The 13,304-nt window shown below is 59.1% G+C and overlaps 1 protein-coding gene across 1 annotated transcript in view; it reads left to right on the forward strand.

The window, feature by feature from the left end:
• GGT1 (gamma-glutamyltransferase 1) overlaps nt 1-11,327 on the forward strand; it is a 30,283-nt gene extending 18,956 nt beyond the window's left edge. The window contains exons 4-15 of the mRNA XM_032397589.1: nt 320-496; nt 1,111-1,241; nt 1,398-1,484; nt 4,454-4,646; nt 5,012-5,169; nt 6,158-6,307; nt 6,834-6,970; nt 9,745-9,932; nt 10,155-10,282; nt 10,379-10,491; nt 10,564-10,677; nt 11,007-11,327. Coding sequence (XP_032253480.1) covers nt 333-496; nt 1,111-1,241; nt 1,398-1,484; nt 4,454-4,646; nt 5,012-5,169; nt 6,158-6,307; nt 6,834-6,970; nt 9,745-9,932; nt 10,155-10,282; nt 10,379-10,491; nt 10,564-10,677; nt 11,007-11,153 — 1,710 coding nt within the window. The 5' untranslated portion in view covers nt 320-332 and the 3' untranslated portion in view covers nt 11,154-11,327. The remainder of the gene's footprint in view (nt 1-319; nt 497-1,110; nt 1,242-1,397; nt 1,485-4,453; nt 4,647-5,011; nt 5,170-6,157; nt 6,308-6,833; nt 6,971-9,744; nt 9,933-10,154; nt 10,283-10,378; nt 10,492-10,563; nt 10,678-11,006) is intronic.
• The last annotated feature ends 1,977 nt before the right edge of the window (nt 11,328-13,304 follow it).

Raw genomic sequence — 13,304 nt, forward strand, 5'->3', positions numbered from 1 at the left:
AGTTCCCTGCTTGGCAGTGACTCCCACCGTAGGAGATAGACAAGGCCCGGCGGAAGCAGGGGCACGTGGAATCTGGGGGGCTCCCTGGAGAGGTTTCTGTTGGAGATGGGGTCTTTACCGGAATGGGGCCTTGAGGATAAGCAGGGAGATTTGGGAGGGCAGAGAATGGCGTGAGCAAAAGTCCGGGGGCTGGAAGCAGACACAGGGACATGTTTCTGAGGCTTGATTTTGGGCTGTGCCCTGTGAAGGTGAGGGTCAGGATGTGCCCAAAGGCAGTCCCCTGACCCTGTTAACCTCCACCCCCTTCCCCCACCACCAGGGCCCGCAGAGCCATGAAGAGGCGGTGTGTGTTCCTGGCCCTGCTGGCCGTGGTCCTAGTGCTCTTCCTCATCATTGGCCTATGCGTTTGGCTGCCCTCAGCTTCCAAGCCACACAACCATGTCTACGCCAGGGCGGCCGTGGCTGCAGACGCCAAGCATTGCTCGGAGATCGGGAGGTGAGTGGGCAGGGCGTGGGAACACAGGAGGACCACTGCAAGTGGATCTGGGCAAGACCCTCATCCCTCTGAGACTCAGTTTCCCCACCTGTCCATGAGCTACCCGGACAAGGGGTGTCTGATGCATGTGGAGCTGCCTGTCCTTTCCTTGGAACTTCTCCGCAGCCTCTGGTCAGGGCAGAAGGGGACACTAACTCCAAGGGCAGGGTGCAGGTTTCCCAGGGCCCAGCTGGGCCCCTTTTCTCAGACCTAAGGATCTCTGTCTCTTTGGATAAACTGCTGTTTTATGCTATTTTGGACCCCTGTCTCACATTATATACAAAGATCAGGTCCCACTTAGAGACTTAAACAGCAAAAAAAAGTTACTGATAAAAGTAACAATTTTCCAATTTTCTTTCTATTATAAAAGTCATGTACATCTGTTTGCTTGAAAAGGAAGAACATACAAGCCCACTGGCTTTAAACTTATATGTAAAACCCCAGAACTATGGGCTCTTCTTCCATCCTCCTTTGGGCAGGGTGGCCCGGCAGGGTGGAGGTGAGTAGCAGGGTGCCCGTGTTGGGGGGGGTGGGGAGCCTTTAGGTGCTCACTCCCTGCCACATGCCACGGGTAGGGACGTGCTGAGGGAAGGCGGCTCGGCGGTGGATGCTGCCATCGCAGCCCTGCTGTGTGTGGGGCTCATGAACGTCCACAGCATGGGCATCGGGGGCGGCCTGTTCCTCACCATCTACAACAGCACCACACGTGAGTGCCCCTGGGGAGCGGGAGGTGAATGGCAGGGGCTGTCTATCTCAGGCTGGACTTGGGCTGGGGGCAGGCAGAGCTGGGCAGCCCCTGGGCTCACACCTGGGGTGAGGGGGTTGGTGCTGGTCCGGACTGCCCACCTGCTTCTGCTTCCAGGAAAAGTTGAGATCATCAATGCCCGCGAGGTGGCCCCGGGGCTGGCCTCTGATGACATGTTTAACACCTCGGAGCACTCACAGGAAGGTGAGGTGTAAGCTCAGGGTGTGGGTGCAGAGCTGGGCTGAGCTGCTGGGAAGGCATGGGCATCTGGGGCTGGGGACAGCTCTGGCTGAGCTGATGCCTACCCTTCTCAGCCTTTCCTGGCCCCACAACAACCTCCCGTAATGAACAGTCAAGACCATCATCACAGAGGGAAAAGAGACAGAGCTTCCGTTATTTCTGCTCAGGTCCCTCCAGAGCCACCCCGTGTTAGTACATGGAGAGAATAATTATTTCAACAGCTCGCACATACCGGGTGTCACTGGGGCCAGCACTCTGCTCAGCCCTTTTCACCGATGAGCCCCTTGAATCCTCCCTGTATGCTTGGGAGTCCGGGGAAGCGCTGTGTTGATTCTCATTTTACAGGTCCAGAGAGGTCATGCAAACCAACTGAGGTCACACAGCTGGATGGTGCTGAGGCCAAAATTGAACGCAGGCTGTCGAAACCCTGAGTTTTTCAAAGGCATCTAAGTCATTCATTTATTCGTTCATTTGTGGGGCTAGCTCTTGAGAGGCAGCAGAGTCTTTTTTTAACAAGGTCTTATGCGGAGAAGAGGCCCCCAGTCTCCCCATGCAGCTGGGGGGAAGCCAGTGGCCACCAGGGCGTGCTGCTCCCAAGGACCCAAATGGATTGCAGGGTAGGAGGTTGGAGGCAGGAAGTTCCGGCTGTTGACCTTAACAGATCTGATCTCTAACGGCGGCCTCTAGGCGGGGCCCTGTGAGTAGCCCAGCCCTCTTAGCGTCCTCTCCAACCTACAGAATCTCCGAATTCTTACATCCGTTGGGAAACTCCAAATGGGTAGAATTGAAATCATTCAGTGTGATTGCTGGAGTCTTACAGACTTAGCACCTTAGGGACGCTTGGGATTCATTTATTTAAGCAGGACTTATTGGGCACCTCTTAAAATGCCAGGGGCTGTCCCGCAAGCCAGGGGACAAAGCAAGGGCAACAGGCGAAATCTGTGGCCCAGTCAAGCCAGGATAGCAGAGGCGGGAAGAGCCGGAAGGCATGCGATTCACCAAGTACAGCCTGCTCAGGGAGGGGGTGTCTAAGCAAAGACCCGGAGGCTGGAGTGGAGTGAGGGGTGTGCAGGTGTCTGGGGGCAGAGCAAGTGGCCCACGTGGGAACCAGTGAGGCTGCAGTGGGTGACCCCAGGGTCAGAATGGTTCAGGGGGTGTCAGACCTCATGGATCATTGCGAAGACCCTGCCTCTTGTCCGAGAGAAGTAGCAGTGTCCCCTGGGGTGTTTGTGGGGGTGGATCTAGGCCTAGGTAGGACAGAACCCTTGGGCTGCCGCAGAAGGGTCAGGGAGCAAGCTGCCTGCCCGTCAGGTGACCTGTCAGGAGGTCACCACGATAATCGGGGAGAGAAGAGGGTGTTGGGAGGCGGTTGGTACTCAACATACTTAGAAGGTGGAGCCTGTGCATCTGCTGATGGGTTAGGTGTGACACATATGCCAAGTGTCCTGGATGACTGGTCTTTGATCTGTATCTGGAAGGATGGGGTGCCCCTAAGAGAGAACGGCAAGGCTTCGGGGGACTGGGTTTGGGTGACAGGCAGGAGTCGAGTGTGCTAAGTTTGAGATGCCTTTTTGGCACGGGCAGGTGCATCCTCAGATCTGACCCTTAGAGGAGCAAGCCGGGCCAGAGAGTACATTTGGAGTTGTCGGCACATAAATGGAACTTGAAGCTCTGATCTGGGGGAGTAGACAGAGGAGGCTCTAGGAGAGCCTGGCAGGTGGGATGCAGAGGCGACCCGGGAGGAGTGAAGGGTTGGGTAAAGTGAAGTTAGGAGGGGACCCTGGTCTGCCAGTATGGGGGTCACTGGTGACCTTGGCGAGCAGGGTGGTGTGAGACCTGATTGGCCCAAGTTCAGGGCAGCATTTATTTAAGGTGGGGGGAATTATGGGCTGGGTGTCAGACCTTCTGAGATGTGCAGACATGCAGATCCTAACAACCTGGCTCTCGTGCGCAACTTCATGTTGTTATGAACCTAGAAGCTGCCTAGTCTGGGAGTGGCTGAAATGGCCCTGGTCATCCAGGGTGAAAGCAAGAGGGTGTCTGGGAGCAAGGGCTGTGGCTGTACCTTTCTGCATCAGTGTCCAGCTTAGGGCACGGTGGGCGGTGGGGGTAGATGGGAATCAGGGTCCATGGGTGTTTCCAATGGAACTGTGGGTTCCTCTAAAGTCAACTGGAAGAGACAAGCTCTTTGTGGTCAAATGGGGAAACTGAGGCCCAGAGAGGGTACAGGGCAAGGGTTTGGGTTCAGGTCCTGGTTGGTTTTTTGTTTTTTTGTTTTTTAAGATTTTATTTATTTATATGACAGAGAGAGCGAGACCGAGCACACAAGCAGGGGGAGCAGGAGAGGGAGATGCAGGCTCCCTGTTGAGCAGGGAGCCCGATGCGGGGCTCGATCCCAACCCGAGCTGAAGGCAGCCTCTTAACCGACTGACCCACCTAGGGGCCCCTTAGGTCCTGGTTCTGGGACAGTAGAAGGGAGGAAAGGGGAGGTCTTGCCTTGGCACTGGCTCAGTGTTGAGGGTGGCCCGGGCTTGCGCTGGGGACTTTGGTGGGTTCTGGTGGACCCCTTGAGCCTGTGGGCGAGGAGGCTCAGACTGAGAGATGGCAGGGGTCTGGCTTCCCCACAGTCTTGGTGCGCAGCTGTGGGCCTGACACAGGATTTCAAACCTGGTGGCCCCTGCAGAGGCAGACATCTAGTCCTGGGACTGCAGAACCCAGCACAGGAGGCACCTCTCCCCTCTGTGGCCTCCCTCACGTGTCCCAAGCCAATCTACACCCTTGCCTGCCGAGTCCAGATATGACAACTTCCATTTCTTTCCAAAACCTCACTAATCCCATGTGGGGACTGTGCCTAGGTTGTGGCCTGAGAGAGCATCCCTCCCGATGTCCCCGGCCCGGAGCCACTAATTGTGTGTGTCCCTGTCCCTGTGCAGGGGGCCTGTCGGTGGCGGTTCCCGGTGAGATCCGTGGCTATGAGCTGGCCCACCAGCGGCACGGGCGGCTGCCCTGGGCTCGCCTCTTCCAGCCCAGCATCCAGCTGGCCCGCCAGGGCTTCGCCGTGGGGAAGGGCTTGGCGGCAGCCCTGGAGAAAAGCCAGGCCGTCATCGAGCGGCAGCCTGCGCTGTGGTATGTCTGTGGGGGTTGGCCTGCCCTGGGCCACAGGCTGGGCAGACGTGGCCCAAGGTCCCTGCGGGCTGTGAATGACTGGCAGAGTGCTTTCAGGAACCTGTGCTGATGGAGGGACGAGGTCTAGAATCCAAGAACCCTTCCCAGTGTGTGTGGGATCACATTCTGAGCCTGGTGCCCGGGGTCCCAGGCTTGTGTGTCCTGAGTGGCAGGGGCTCTAGGAGGCATGGGCTGGACACCAGAGGATGAGGGCCACCTGCCTGTGGACAGGTGCTCACTGTCCTTTGATCTCCTGTGTGGTTGGGTGGGAGTGGCTGGCCGAATCTGCCCCGCCTGCCGGCCTCACGGGAGCCTCTCTGCCCCAGCGAGGTGTTCTGCCGGGATGGGAAGGTGCTGCGGGAGGGGGACAGAGTGATCATGCCGCGGTTGGCCGACACGTACGAGACGCTGGCCTTGGAGGGAGCCCAGGCCTTCTACAACGGGAGCCTCACAGCCCAGATTATCAAGGACATCCAGGCTGCTGGTGAGTGGGCAATCTCAGGGGCCCCAGGGAAGGAACCCTGAGCCAGAGCTGAGAGGCCTTAGGTCCTCTGGTCCTGCCTGGCCCGGGCACTGGGCCCTCAGGCAGCATCTGGCGGGGGAGGGGGAGGCAAAGGATACATCTGCAATCAGTGACAGTCCACATGGATCTACAGATCTTGGTTAGGTCAAAACTGAGAGACCAGTGCAGTTCAGGAGAGAAAGTTCTCGGTGGATAAATGCAGGCCTAGGCAGGAGCCCGGGCTGAGGGAGCATTGAAATGCAGATCTGGGAGGACTTCCCAGAGGAGGTGGTACTTGAGCTACAGATGAGGCTGGAGAGAGGAAGAGCATTTCTGGCAGATGGAATAGGCTAAGGCCCAGAGAGGGTGAGCTATAATTATCCCTGAGGGTCACAGCAGATGAGGGTGGGCTTGGTGGGCTTGGTGAGAGAGGCCTTGGAGGGGCTGCAAGCCGGGACAGGTTCTGATGAATTTCAGCCAGGCAGCCTTCCGCAGCCTCTCTGTCCCGGCTGTGGATTTCTTCAAACTGTTATTTTGGTCCAAGACACGGAAGAGGGGGATTAGCATGTTGACCTTTAGCACTGACGCAGGAAATTAGCCTATAAATACCTGCTCTGTCTGGAGCCTGTTCCCTGTAGAATTAAGAGCCTCCTTTCTCTGGAGGAGAGGGACTGGGCGGGGGGAGATGGGAGCAGATACTTTCCATTTGGAGAAGACTCTCTGGCCGCCAGGAGGAGAGAAGGCAGACCTGGAGGCCAGTGGGGCAAACAGGTGGAGGGCAGCTGGCCTGAGCCTGGCAGTGGGGGAGGTGGCATCTTCAGGGAGCACAGAGGGATTGGGGGGTGGGGCCATGGGGAGGTGGAGGGGCGGGGACCCGCAAGGTGGGCAGGGCTTTCAGTTGGATGGTCTTGTCCTCCCCTCAGATGTGGGGCCCCATCCCCATGTCCACCCACTGAGCTGCTCTTTGCAGGGGGCATTATGACCGCCAAGGACCTGAACAATTACCGTGCTGAGCTGATAGAGAACCCACTGAACGTCAGCCTTGGGGACGCCCATCTCTACGTGCCCAGCGCCCCACTCAGTGGGCCGGTGCTTGCTCTTATCCTCAACATCCTCAAGGGTGAGCTGTCCCACCACGACCCTGCAAGAGGCAGAGCAAAGTGACCAGGGCTGTGGGGGGCAATGGTCAGGGGCTGGAGGAGGGGGAGGAGTGGTCGGGAGGTAAAAAGGTTTGGAGCAGTGTCCTGGGGTAGGAACAACTCCTGCAAGGGCTTAGGGGTGACAGGGTCTGTCTGGCTTGCCCAGTTACTCAATGCTGGAAGTTCACAGCTCGGGGGGCCTAGTCCAGAGGATGCGTCTGGCAAATCTAAGTGATCTTCTGGGACTGGGTAAGACTGGGTAAGACTGGGTAGCCCTTCCGGCTGGACGTTTGAGGCCCAGACCCAGAGGTCCCTTGCCTCATTCCATCCTTACATTCCTCCAAAGTGTCCATTGGTAGTTATTAAATGTTCCCCTTCTCAAGCTGGGCCAAGCGAAGCGATTAGGGAGGTGTGAGCCTACCCCGTGGGCACCCAGCTGTCTTGGCCGAGCTGGGGTGTCCCAAGGGCCCCAGGACTGCCAACGTGTCCCCATCTCTGCTCAACCAGGGTATAACTTCTCCCGGGCGAGTGTGGAGACACCCGAGCAGAAGGGTCTGACCTACCACCGCATTGTGGAGGCCTTCCGGTTCGCCTATGCCAAGAGGACCCTGCTTGGGGACCCCAAGTTTGTCAATGTGATGGCGGTAAGAGGCAGGCGCTGGCCCGTGATGGGTGGGGGGGGGCCTGCCATGGAGGTGCCAGGGTGGGTCCCTGGGGCCACCCCAGCCTCACACATGCTTAGTTAATCCATTCCTACCACCAACTTTGGTGGTGGGCCCGCCGTGTGCTGGGGTGGACTGGTGACCCCGAGTTCAGCCCTCTGCCACAGGGAGCTCACAGTGTGACAGACTCGACAGTGAGTGATTAGTGCCCCCTACCCCTGGCCACACTCCCATCTTGGGGGCTGTACCCTTGGCCTGGGAGGTTTTAGAGTGTTCAGTGCTGAGGTGAGGAATCCATGGGGGCGCCTTGCAACCCTCAAGGGTAATGAGGAGGATGGGGGAGGGAGGGGGTGGTGGACTGGGTGGCAGAGGCCTCAGCCACCGGCTTGCTGGTCACACCTGGGAGCTAACGCTTCCCTGATCCCCACCCAGGCCCTGCACAGCCTGACCCACTCACGGCCAGATGCCCCAGCTCCAGGCTGGGCCTTCACTGAGACTCCCGTCGTGGCCTCCCTTACCTACTTGGATCCCCCATCCCGGGGCAGACCCGCAGACCCCCTCACACGGACCTGTGCCTCTCAGCTGCCCCTCTGCTCTCCTGGATCTCTTTTCTTTCCCGAGGACCATTTCATAGTACTTCCCACTGCAGCCGTGACTTGGGGTCGCGTACCCCTGGGGCCACTCCCCCTCCGCCCTCCCTCCTGGCTGAGGCTGGCCCCTCTGCTCAAGCACTTGCCGACTCAGCATGCCCCTCTCACAGCACTGCCCTGCAGTGACGGATCATTCCCGAGAGAGGCATATCCTTGTCACTTCAGAGCCCCCAGCTGCTGCCCCCATTCCTCTGCTTCCCCTCAGAGCACACTGGGCCGCTCCATCCCTTTCTCACGCCCTCTCCCATCAGGCTCTGCCCTCCTCACTCCACATTCCCCCTGCCAGGACCCTTACTCCACCCCCGGAGTCCAGCCTCAGTTCCCCATTCAGCCCCCCTCAGCAGCATCTCATGCAGTTCAGTTTGCCACCTCTTTTCCTCAGCTTTTCATTTTGCAAAGTTGTGGACATTTTGCCACATTCCCTCCCTCTCTCCCTGCCTCCATCCACCCCTTTATCGATATGCATGTGTTTTTTCGGGTATCAGATGGTCAGTCCCCAATATCATACTTTGGGTCATAGCTCCTAAGACAGGACTCCTACATACTGCCAGCAAGAGGACCTGGCCTGTTAGACATCTGTGTTCCCGAGGGTCCCAGGGTTGTTTAGGTCCCGAGCCCATCAGACTCAACCCTCGTTGTTCTGTCCCTCCAGTCTCTGAACCTACAATAGACCTCTTGGCTGTTTTGCTGATTTTTATTATTTTTTTATTTTTATTTTTTTAAGATTTTATTTATTTATTTGACAGAGAGAGACACAGCGAGAGAGGGAACACAGGGGGAGTGGGAGAGGGAGAAGCAGGCTTCCCGCGGAGTAGGGAGCCCGATGTGGGGCTTGATCCCAGGACCCTGAGATCATGACCTGAGCCGAAGGCAGACGCTTAACGACTGAGCCACCCAGGCGCCCTGTTTTGCTGATTTTTAAAGCCCAGGGCAGTCATGTTGCAGAACCATCCCACATCCTGGATTTGACTTTCTGTTTTCTTGGGAGTCGATTCAGGCTGAACGTTTTCCCTGTGGGGGTGTTGCTGGAAAATTCTGGAGGCATTTCCTTTGCTCAGTCCCCAGGGCCCTTCCTTGCTGGCTCCTGTGTCATCTCTCCTCTTTGTCTGTCCTCACCGCCGTGGGGACCCTGTTCAGGCTCACGGCTTTAAGCAGCCACCAGAAGCTTGTGGCTCCGTGTTTATCCCCCAGCCGGGTCTTGCCCGTCAGCTCCACACACATGGGTCCACCACCCACCTGAAACAGGAAAGGGCACCTGTTCAGAATCAAGCTCCCGACTGTCCCCTTCACTGCCCCTTCTGCAGTGTTTACCCCCCCAGTCCAGTGGCCGCTCTGGACGGAAGACTTTGGGGCCATTGTTTCTCTCCCCTGTGGGTCAGCCACCATCTGTCACTTGGTTGATGCCATAGCCCCCCCGTTGGGTTCTACGCCACACCCCCCCACAGCTGCCAGAGAGGTCCTGTGAACTACCGGTGCGCCCCTTCCTCTGTCCCAGGCCCAGGTGGCTCAAAGCAAAAGCCAGACTCCTTATAGGGCCTCTGAAGACTTACGGGATAACCCCCTGCTAACATCTTCCACCACCTCTCTCTTTGACCCTATTCACCCTCTGCCTGTCACTCCCAGGCCTGCCTCAGGGCCTTTGCATTTACCACCAGACCTCATTCAGGCCTCTTTTCAGCTGTCACCTCCTCTGAGAAGCCCTCCCTGATCACCTCGCCCCCACCTCATCCCTCTCCATCCCCTTTACCTGGCTTGTTCTTTCCAGCATGTCCCTGCCTGCCTTTGTCTTCCCTGCCAGGAGGGCAGGGACCTGTGTGTCTGTTCCCTGTTGATCCAAGCATGCAACACAAGCTCCATGAATGAATGAATGATTGAATGCGGCAGGAGTGGGGGCTTGTGGGTGGACAGACAAATACTAAGTGTTGCTGGACTGTAGCAGAGGCAAAGGCTGGAAAGGGGATCAGACGGGCCACGTGAGGTTGGGGGTGCAGGAGTGTTGTGGTCAGGGCCATGTTGGGGGGCTTCCCAAGAGCTGCTCGCACAAGCCTGTGCCCCCTCCCCCTCCTCCCCCCCCACCTCCTCAGGCCAGCTCTGGGGTCTCGGCAGGTGGTCCGCAACATGAGCTCCGAGTTCTTTGCCGCTCAGCTCCGGGCCCGGATCTCTGACAACACCACTCACCCGACCTCCTACTATGAGCCTGAGTTCTACACGCCTGATGATGGTGGCACTGCTCACCTGTCCGTGGTTGCAGAGGACGGCAGCGCTGTGTCGGCCACCAGCACCATCAACCTCTAGTAGGGGCTGCCAGGTGGCCCTGGGTGGGCCAGGGGCTGCTTGCATCTCCCAGATGGGAGCTCCATCAACCCCTTTCGTGGGGGGGAAACCAAGGCGCTGGACCTTGGTAGAGCACCTGCCCCCAGCCTCACTGGGGTCAAGCTGGAGCTTTGGTGGGTGGGTGGGGGCTGGGTGGGGTGGGGCTGGGTCTGGCATAGCTGTCTGATCCAGCTGGTCTGCAGCTTTGGTTCCAAGGTACGATCACGGGTCAGCGGGATCCTATTCAATGATGAGATGGATGACTTCAGCTCCCCCAACATCACCAACCAGTTTGGGGTGCCCCCCTCACCAGCCAACTTCATCAAACCAGGTGTGGGGCGGGGGGCTCAGGTGGGGAGAGGGCTGGTGCCCTGGGCAGGCACCTGACCGGCATCTCTGTCCCTGCCCACCCATCTGGTGACCACAGGGAAGCAGCCGCTCTCATCCATGTGTCCGGCGATCATCGTGGGCCAGGATGGCCAGGTCCGCATGGTGGTGGGTGCCTCTGGGGGCACACATATCACCACGGCCACCGCGCTGGTATGTGCCACCTACCTGTCCCCCCCAGCCCCTGACCCTGGGCCACACTGACCCCTTCCCCTCCACCCCCAGGCCATCATCCATAACCTGTGGTTTGGCTATGATGTGAAACGGGCAGTAGAGGAACCCCGGCTGCACAACCAGCTTCTGCCCAACACCACGACGCTGGAGAGAGGCATTGACCAGGTGGGGCAGAGCCAAGGAAACTGAGTCACAACGGGAGGGTCACAGGGTGTCCTAGGATGGAGGCCTGGATCTCCTGAGTCATCATAGACCACAGCCTCTGCCTGGGGCAGATGACCTTCACATCCACTGCCTGGGCCATCTTGAACCCCTGTGCGATGGGGGTCAGACCACCTGCTCCAGGGAGACCCAATAGGCCCAGTTGCCCCCAGCTTGTTGTTCCTGGCCACTGGGCGGGAAACGGCAGCACCTGTGCGGCTCAGCGTGGGTCTGTGTGGTTCCGATGGCATCGTGGGCCCTGCTGAGGCCTCTCTCTCCCCTCCCACCCCCAGGCGGTGACTGCAGCTCTGAAGACCCGGCACCACGACACTGAGGTCACGTCCACCTTCATCGCTGTGGTGCAGGCCATTGTCCACACGGCCAGTGGCTGGGCAGCTGCCTCAGACTCCAGGAAAGGCGGGGAGCCTGCTGGCTACTGAGTGCTCAGGGCGGGCAAGGCTTACTGGCAACCTAGGGATGAGATGCCTGCTGGGGCCAGAGTGGGACCTTGAGGGATTTGCTTCCCCTGTGAGTGACAAAGCAGTGCAATAAATGGGGGTCACAGCGTGAGGCTCTGGGCAGCCTTGCCGGCCCGGCTCCCATATCCCTGGGCCTCAGTATCCTATGTGTGAAATGGAGTTGTCTGGTCGGGAAGGGAGGAGTGGTGGGATTCAGAGGTCTTTACCCCTCAGGTGCTGGAGCTGGACTGAGAATGTTCTCGAGAGCCCGGCGGGTGGGTGAGTGGGGACAGGGGCAACTCATACCAAGTGCTGTCCTTCCTCACCCTGAGCCCCAGGACCAGGGGGCCCAGTCGTCCCTTTTCTGGCCTGGGTAGTGGCACTTGCTAGGATCGACCACCAGGGGGCGGGGCGGCTCTGGAGTTTTGGGGCAGCACGCCGCCGGCAGATGCTTGTACCCCAGCTACCTCGTCAGCCTGGCGGGTGTCCCCTGCTCACACTGTGGAGGACACATGGAGGTGAACCTGAGGTCTGAAGAGTGGGATTGGGCAAGAGGCTGGAGCAAAACATCTTGGTCAGAGCCAGGCCTGGGGGGTTTTCCAAGCACAAACCCAGAATGAAAACCAAGCTGTGATCAGCTCCAGAAAGAGGCCCAGTTCTCAGGGAACAGTGAACTGGGAGAGGTCCCCAGATCCCAAGGGTCAGGGCTTGGACCTGTGGGAGGCTGCATAATGCAGCCCAGAAAGAGGGGCCTGGAGGGGAGCAGTGAGACACAGCGGCCTCCCTCCTCCCCCGTGCACCAGCCCCTCCCGCCCTCCCTCAGGGTCTGCTAACTTGATGGAATGTCTGACTGAGGAGATGTGAGAGACTGGCGGGGGTGTGCAGGGGAGGATGGGTCACGGCCTGATGGCCAGGTATCCCCCTGACCAGGGAGCATAAGTGCGGACCCCTGAGGGCACGGGCACAGGGGCCACCCCAAGTCTGGGCTCTCCTTCAGGAGGCAGGAAAACTTGGCGTTTCTAAAGTGCCCACAAGGAAACGGGGTTTTGTGTCTGCAGAGTCTGGGCCCTGAGCCCGGGAGGGCGGTACCTCTGGGGTCCTCTGGGGACAGGATGGAGGCTGGGCTGGTGGGGTGTGCAAGTCTCCTCAGCCTTCATTTTGGCCCCAGAGGAAAGGCCATGGCCCCGTTTGCAGGAGAGAAGACTGAGGCCTGAGGGCTAGTCTTGCTCTGGGTGGAGGTTAAGCTCCTTGTGTTCCTGCACATGGGCTGGGTGCACCCAGTTCCCCAGGCCCCATGGGGCTCAGCTGAGGGCTCCGTCAGGTGCTGGGGGACTTGGTTTCCTCTCTTTCCTTCCCATTGACCCCTGCACACCTCACCTCCTGCACAAGGATATTCAGGGCCTTTCCCAGCTCAGCCTGTCCAGCCATACCTCTAGCCAGACCTAGCATGATGCTTTCCTTTCCTGGGACTTTGCTCCTCTGGTCCCTGCACCCTGACCTCAGCCTGACCAGGATGGCTGGGGAGATGGGGGAATGTCCCACCCTCAGCGCCTCAGACCCGCTGTCTCTGCTGCCCCTGCCTTCCCAGCAGGGGGGCTGGCCCTGGCCCAGCAATGCACTTTGTTTCCGGGCTGAGCAATGTCACTGGCATGGGGGACAGTGGGGGCAGAAGAAGGCTCCCACAGCCCTCCCCACCCCACAGAGCAGCTGTAGGAAGAGGCCCACTGGAGAGCCTGCCCAGGCTGACTGGGGGCTTGGGATGGGGCCTGGCGGGCTCTGTGGTTGTGTGGGCAGTCCCTCTGCTGTACCAGGAGCTGTCGAGAGGCCTGGGGCGGGCAATGCTCAGCTGGGAAGGAAGCCAGAGAAGGGGGGGGGTGTGGATGGGAGTCCTGCCTGTGGACCCTGCACCCTGTGCTCCTGCTAAGCCTGGTCAAGAGGGGCCTCAAGGGTCCCGCTCCCCCAGCTGCCTCCCTGTTGGGTACCCTGAGGCCTGGGCAGGGGAGGATCCAGGCTAGTGTCCCCAGGAGAGGACGCACAGCCAGCACAGAAGGACACAGGGAAGCAGACACGCAGCCAGGGAAGCGCCGAGATGCTTCCCTGGGAGGGGAGGGCAGCCTCATTCTCAGGAGGCCC

Source organism: Phoca vitulina, unplaced genomic scaffold, assembly GCF_004348235.1.
Source record: "Phoca vitulina isolate PV1807 unplaced genomic scaffold, GSC_HSeal_1.0 scaffold100, whole genome shotgun sequence".
Classification (NCBI taxonomy): Eukaryota; Metazoa; Chordata; class Mammalia; order Carnivora; family Phocidae; genus Phoca; species Phoca vitulina.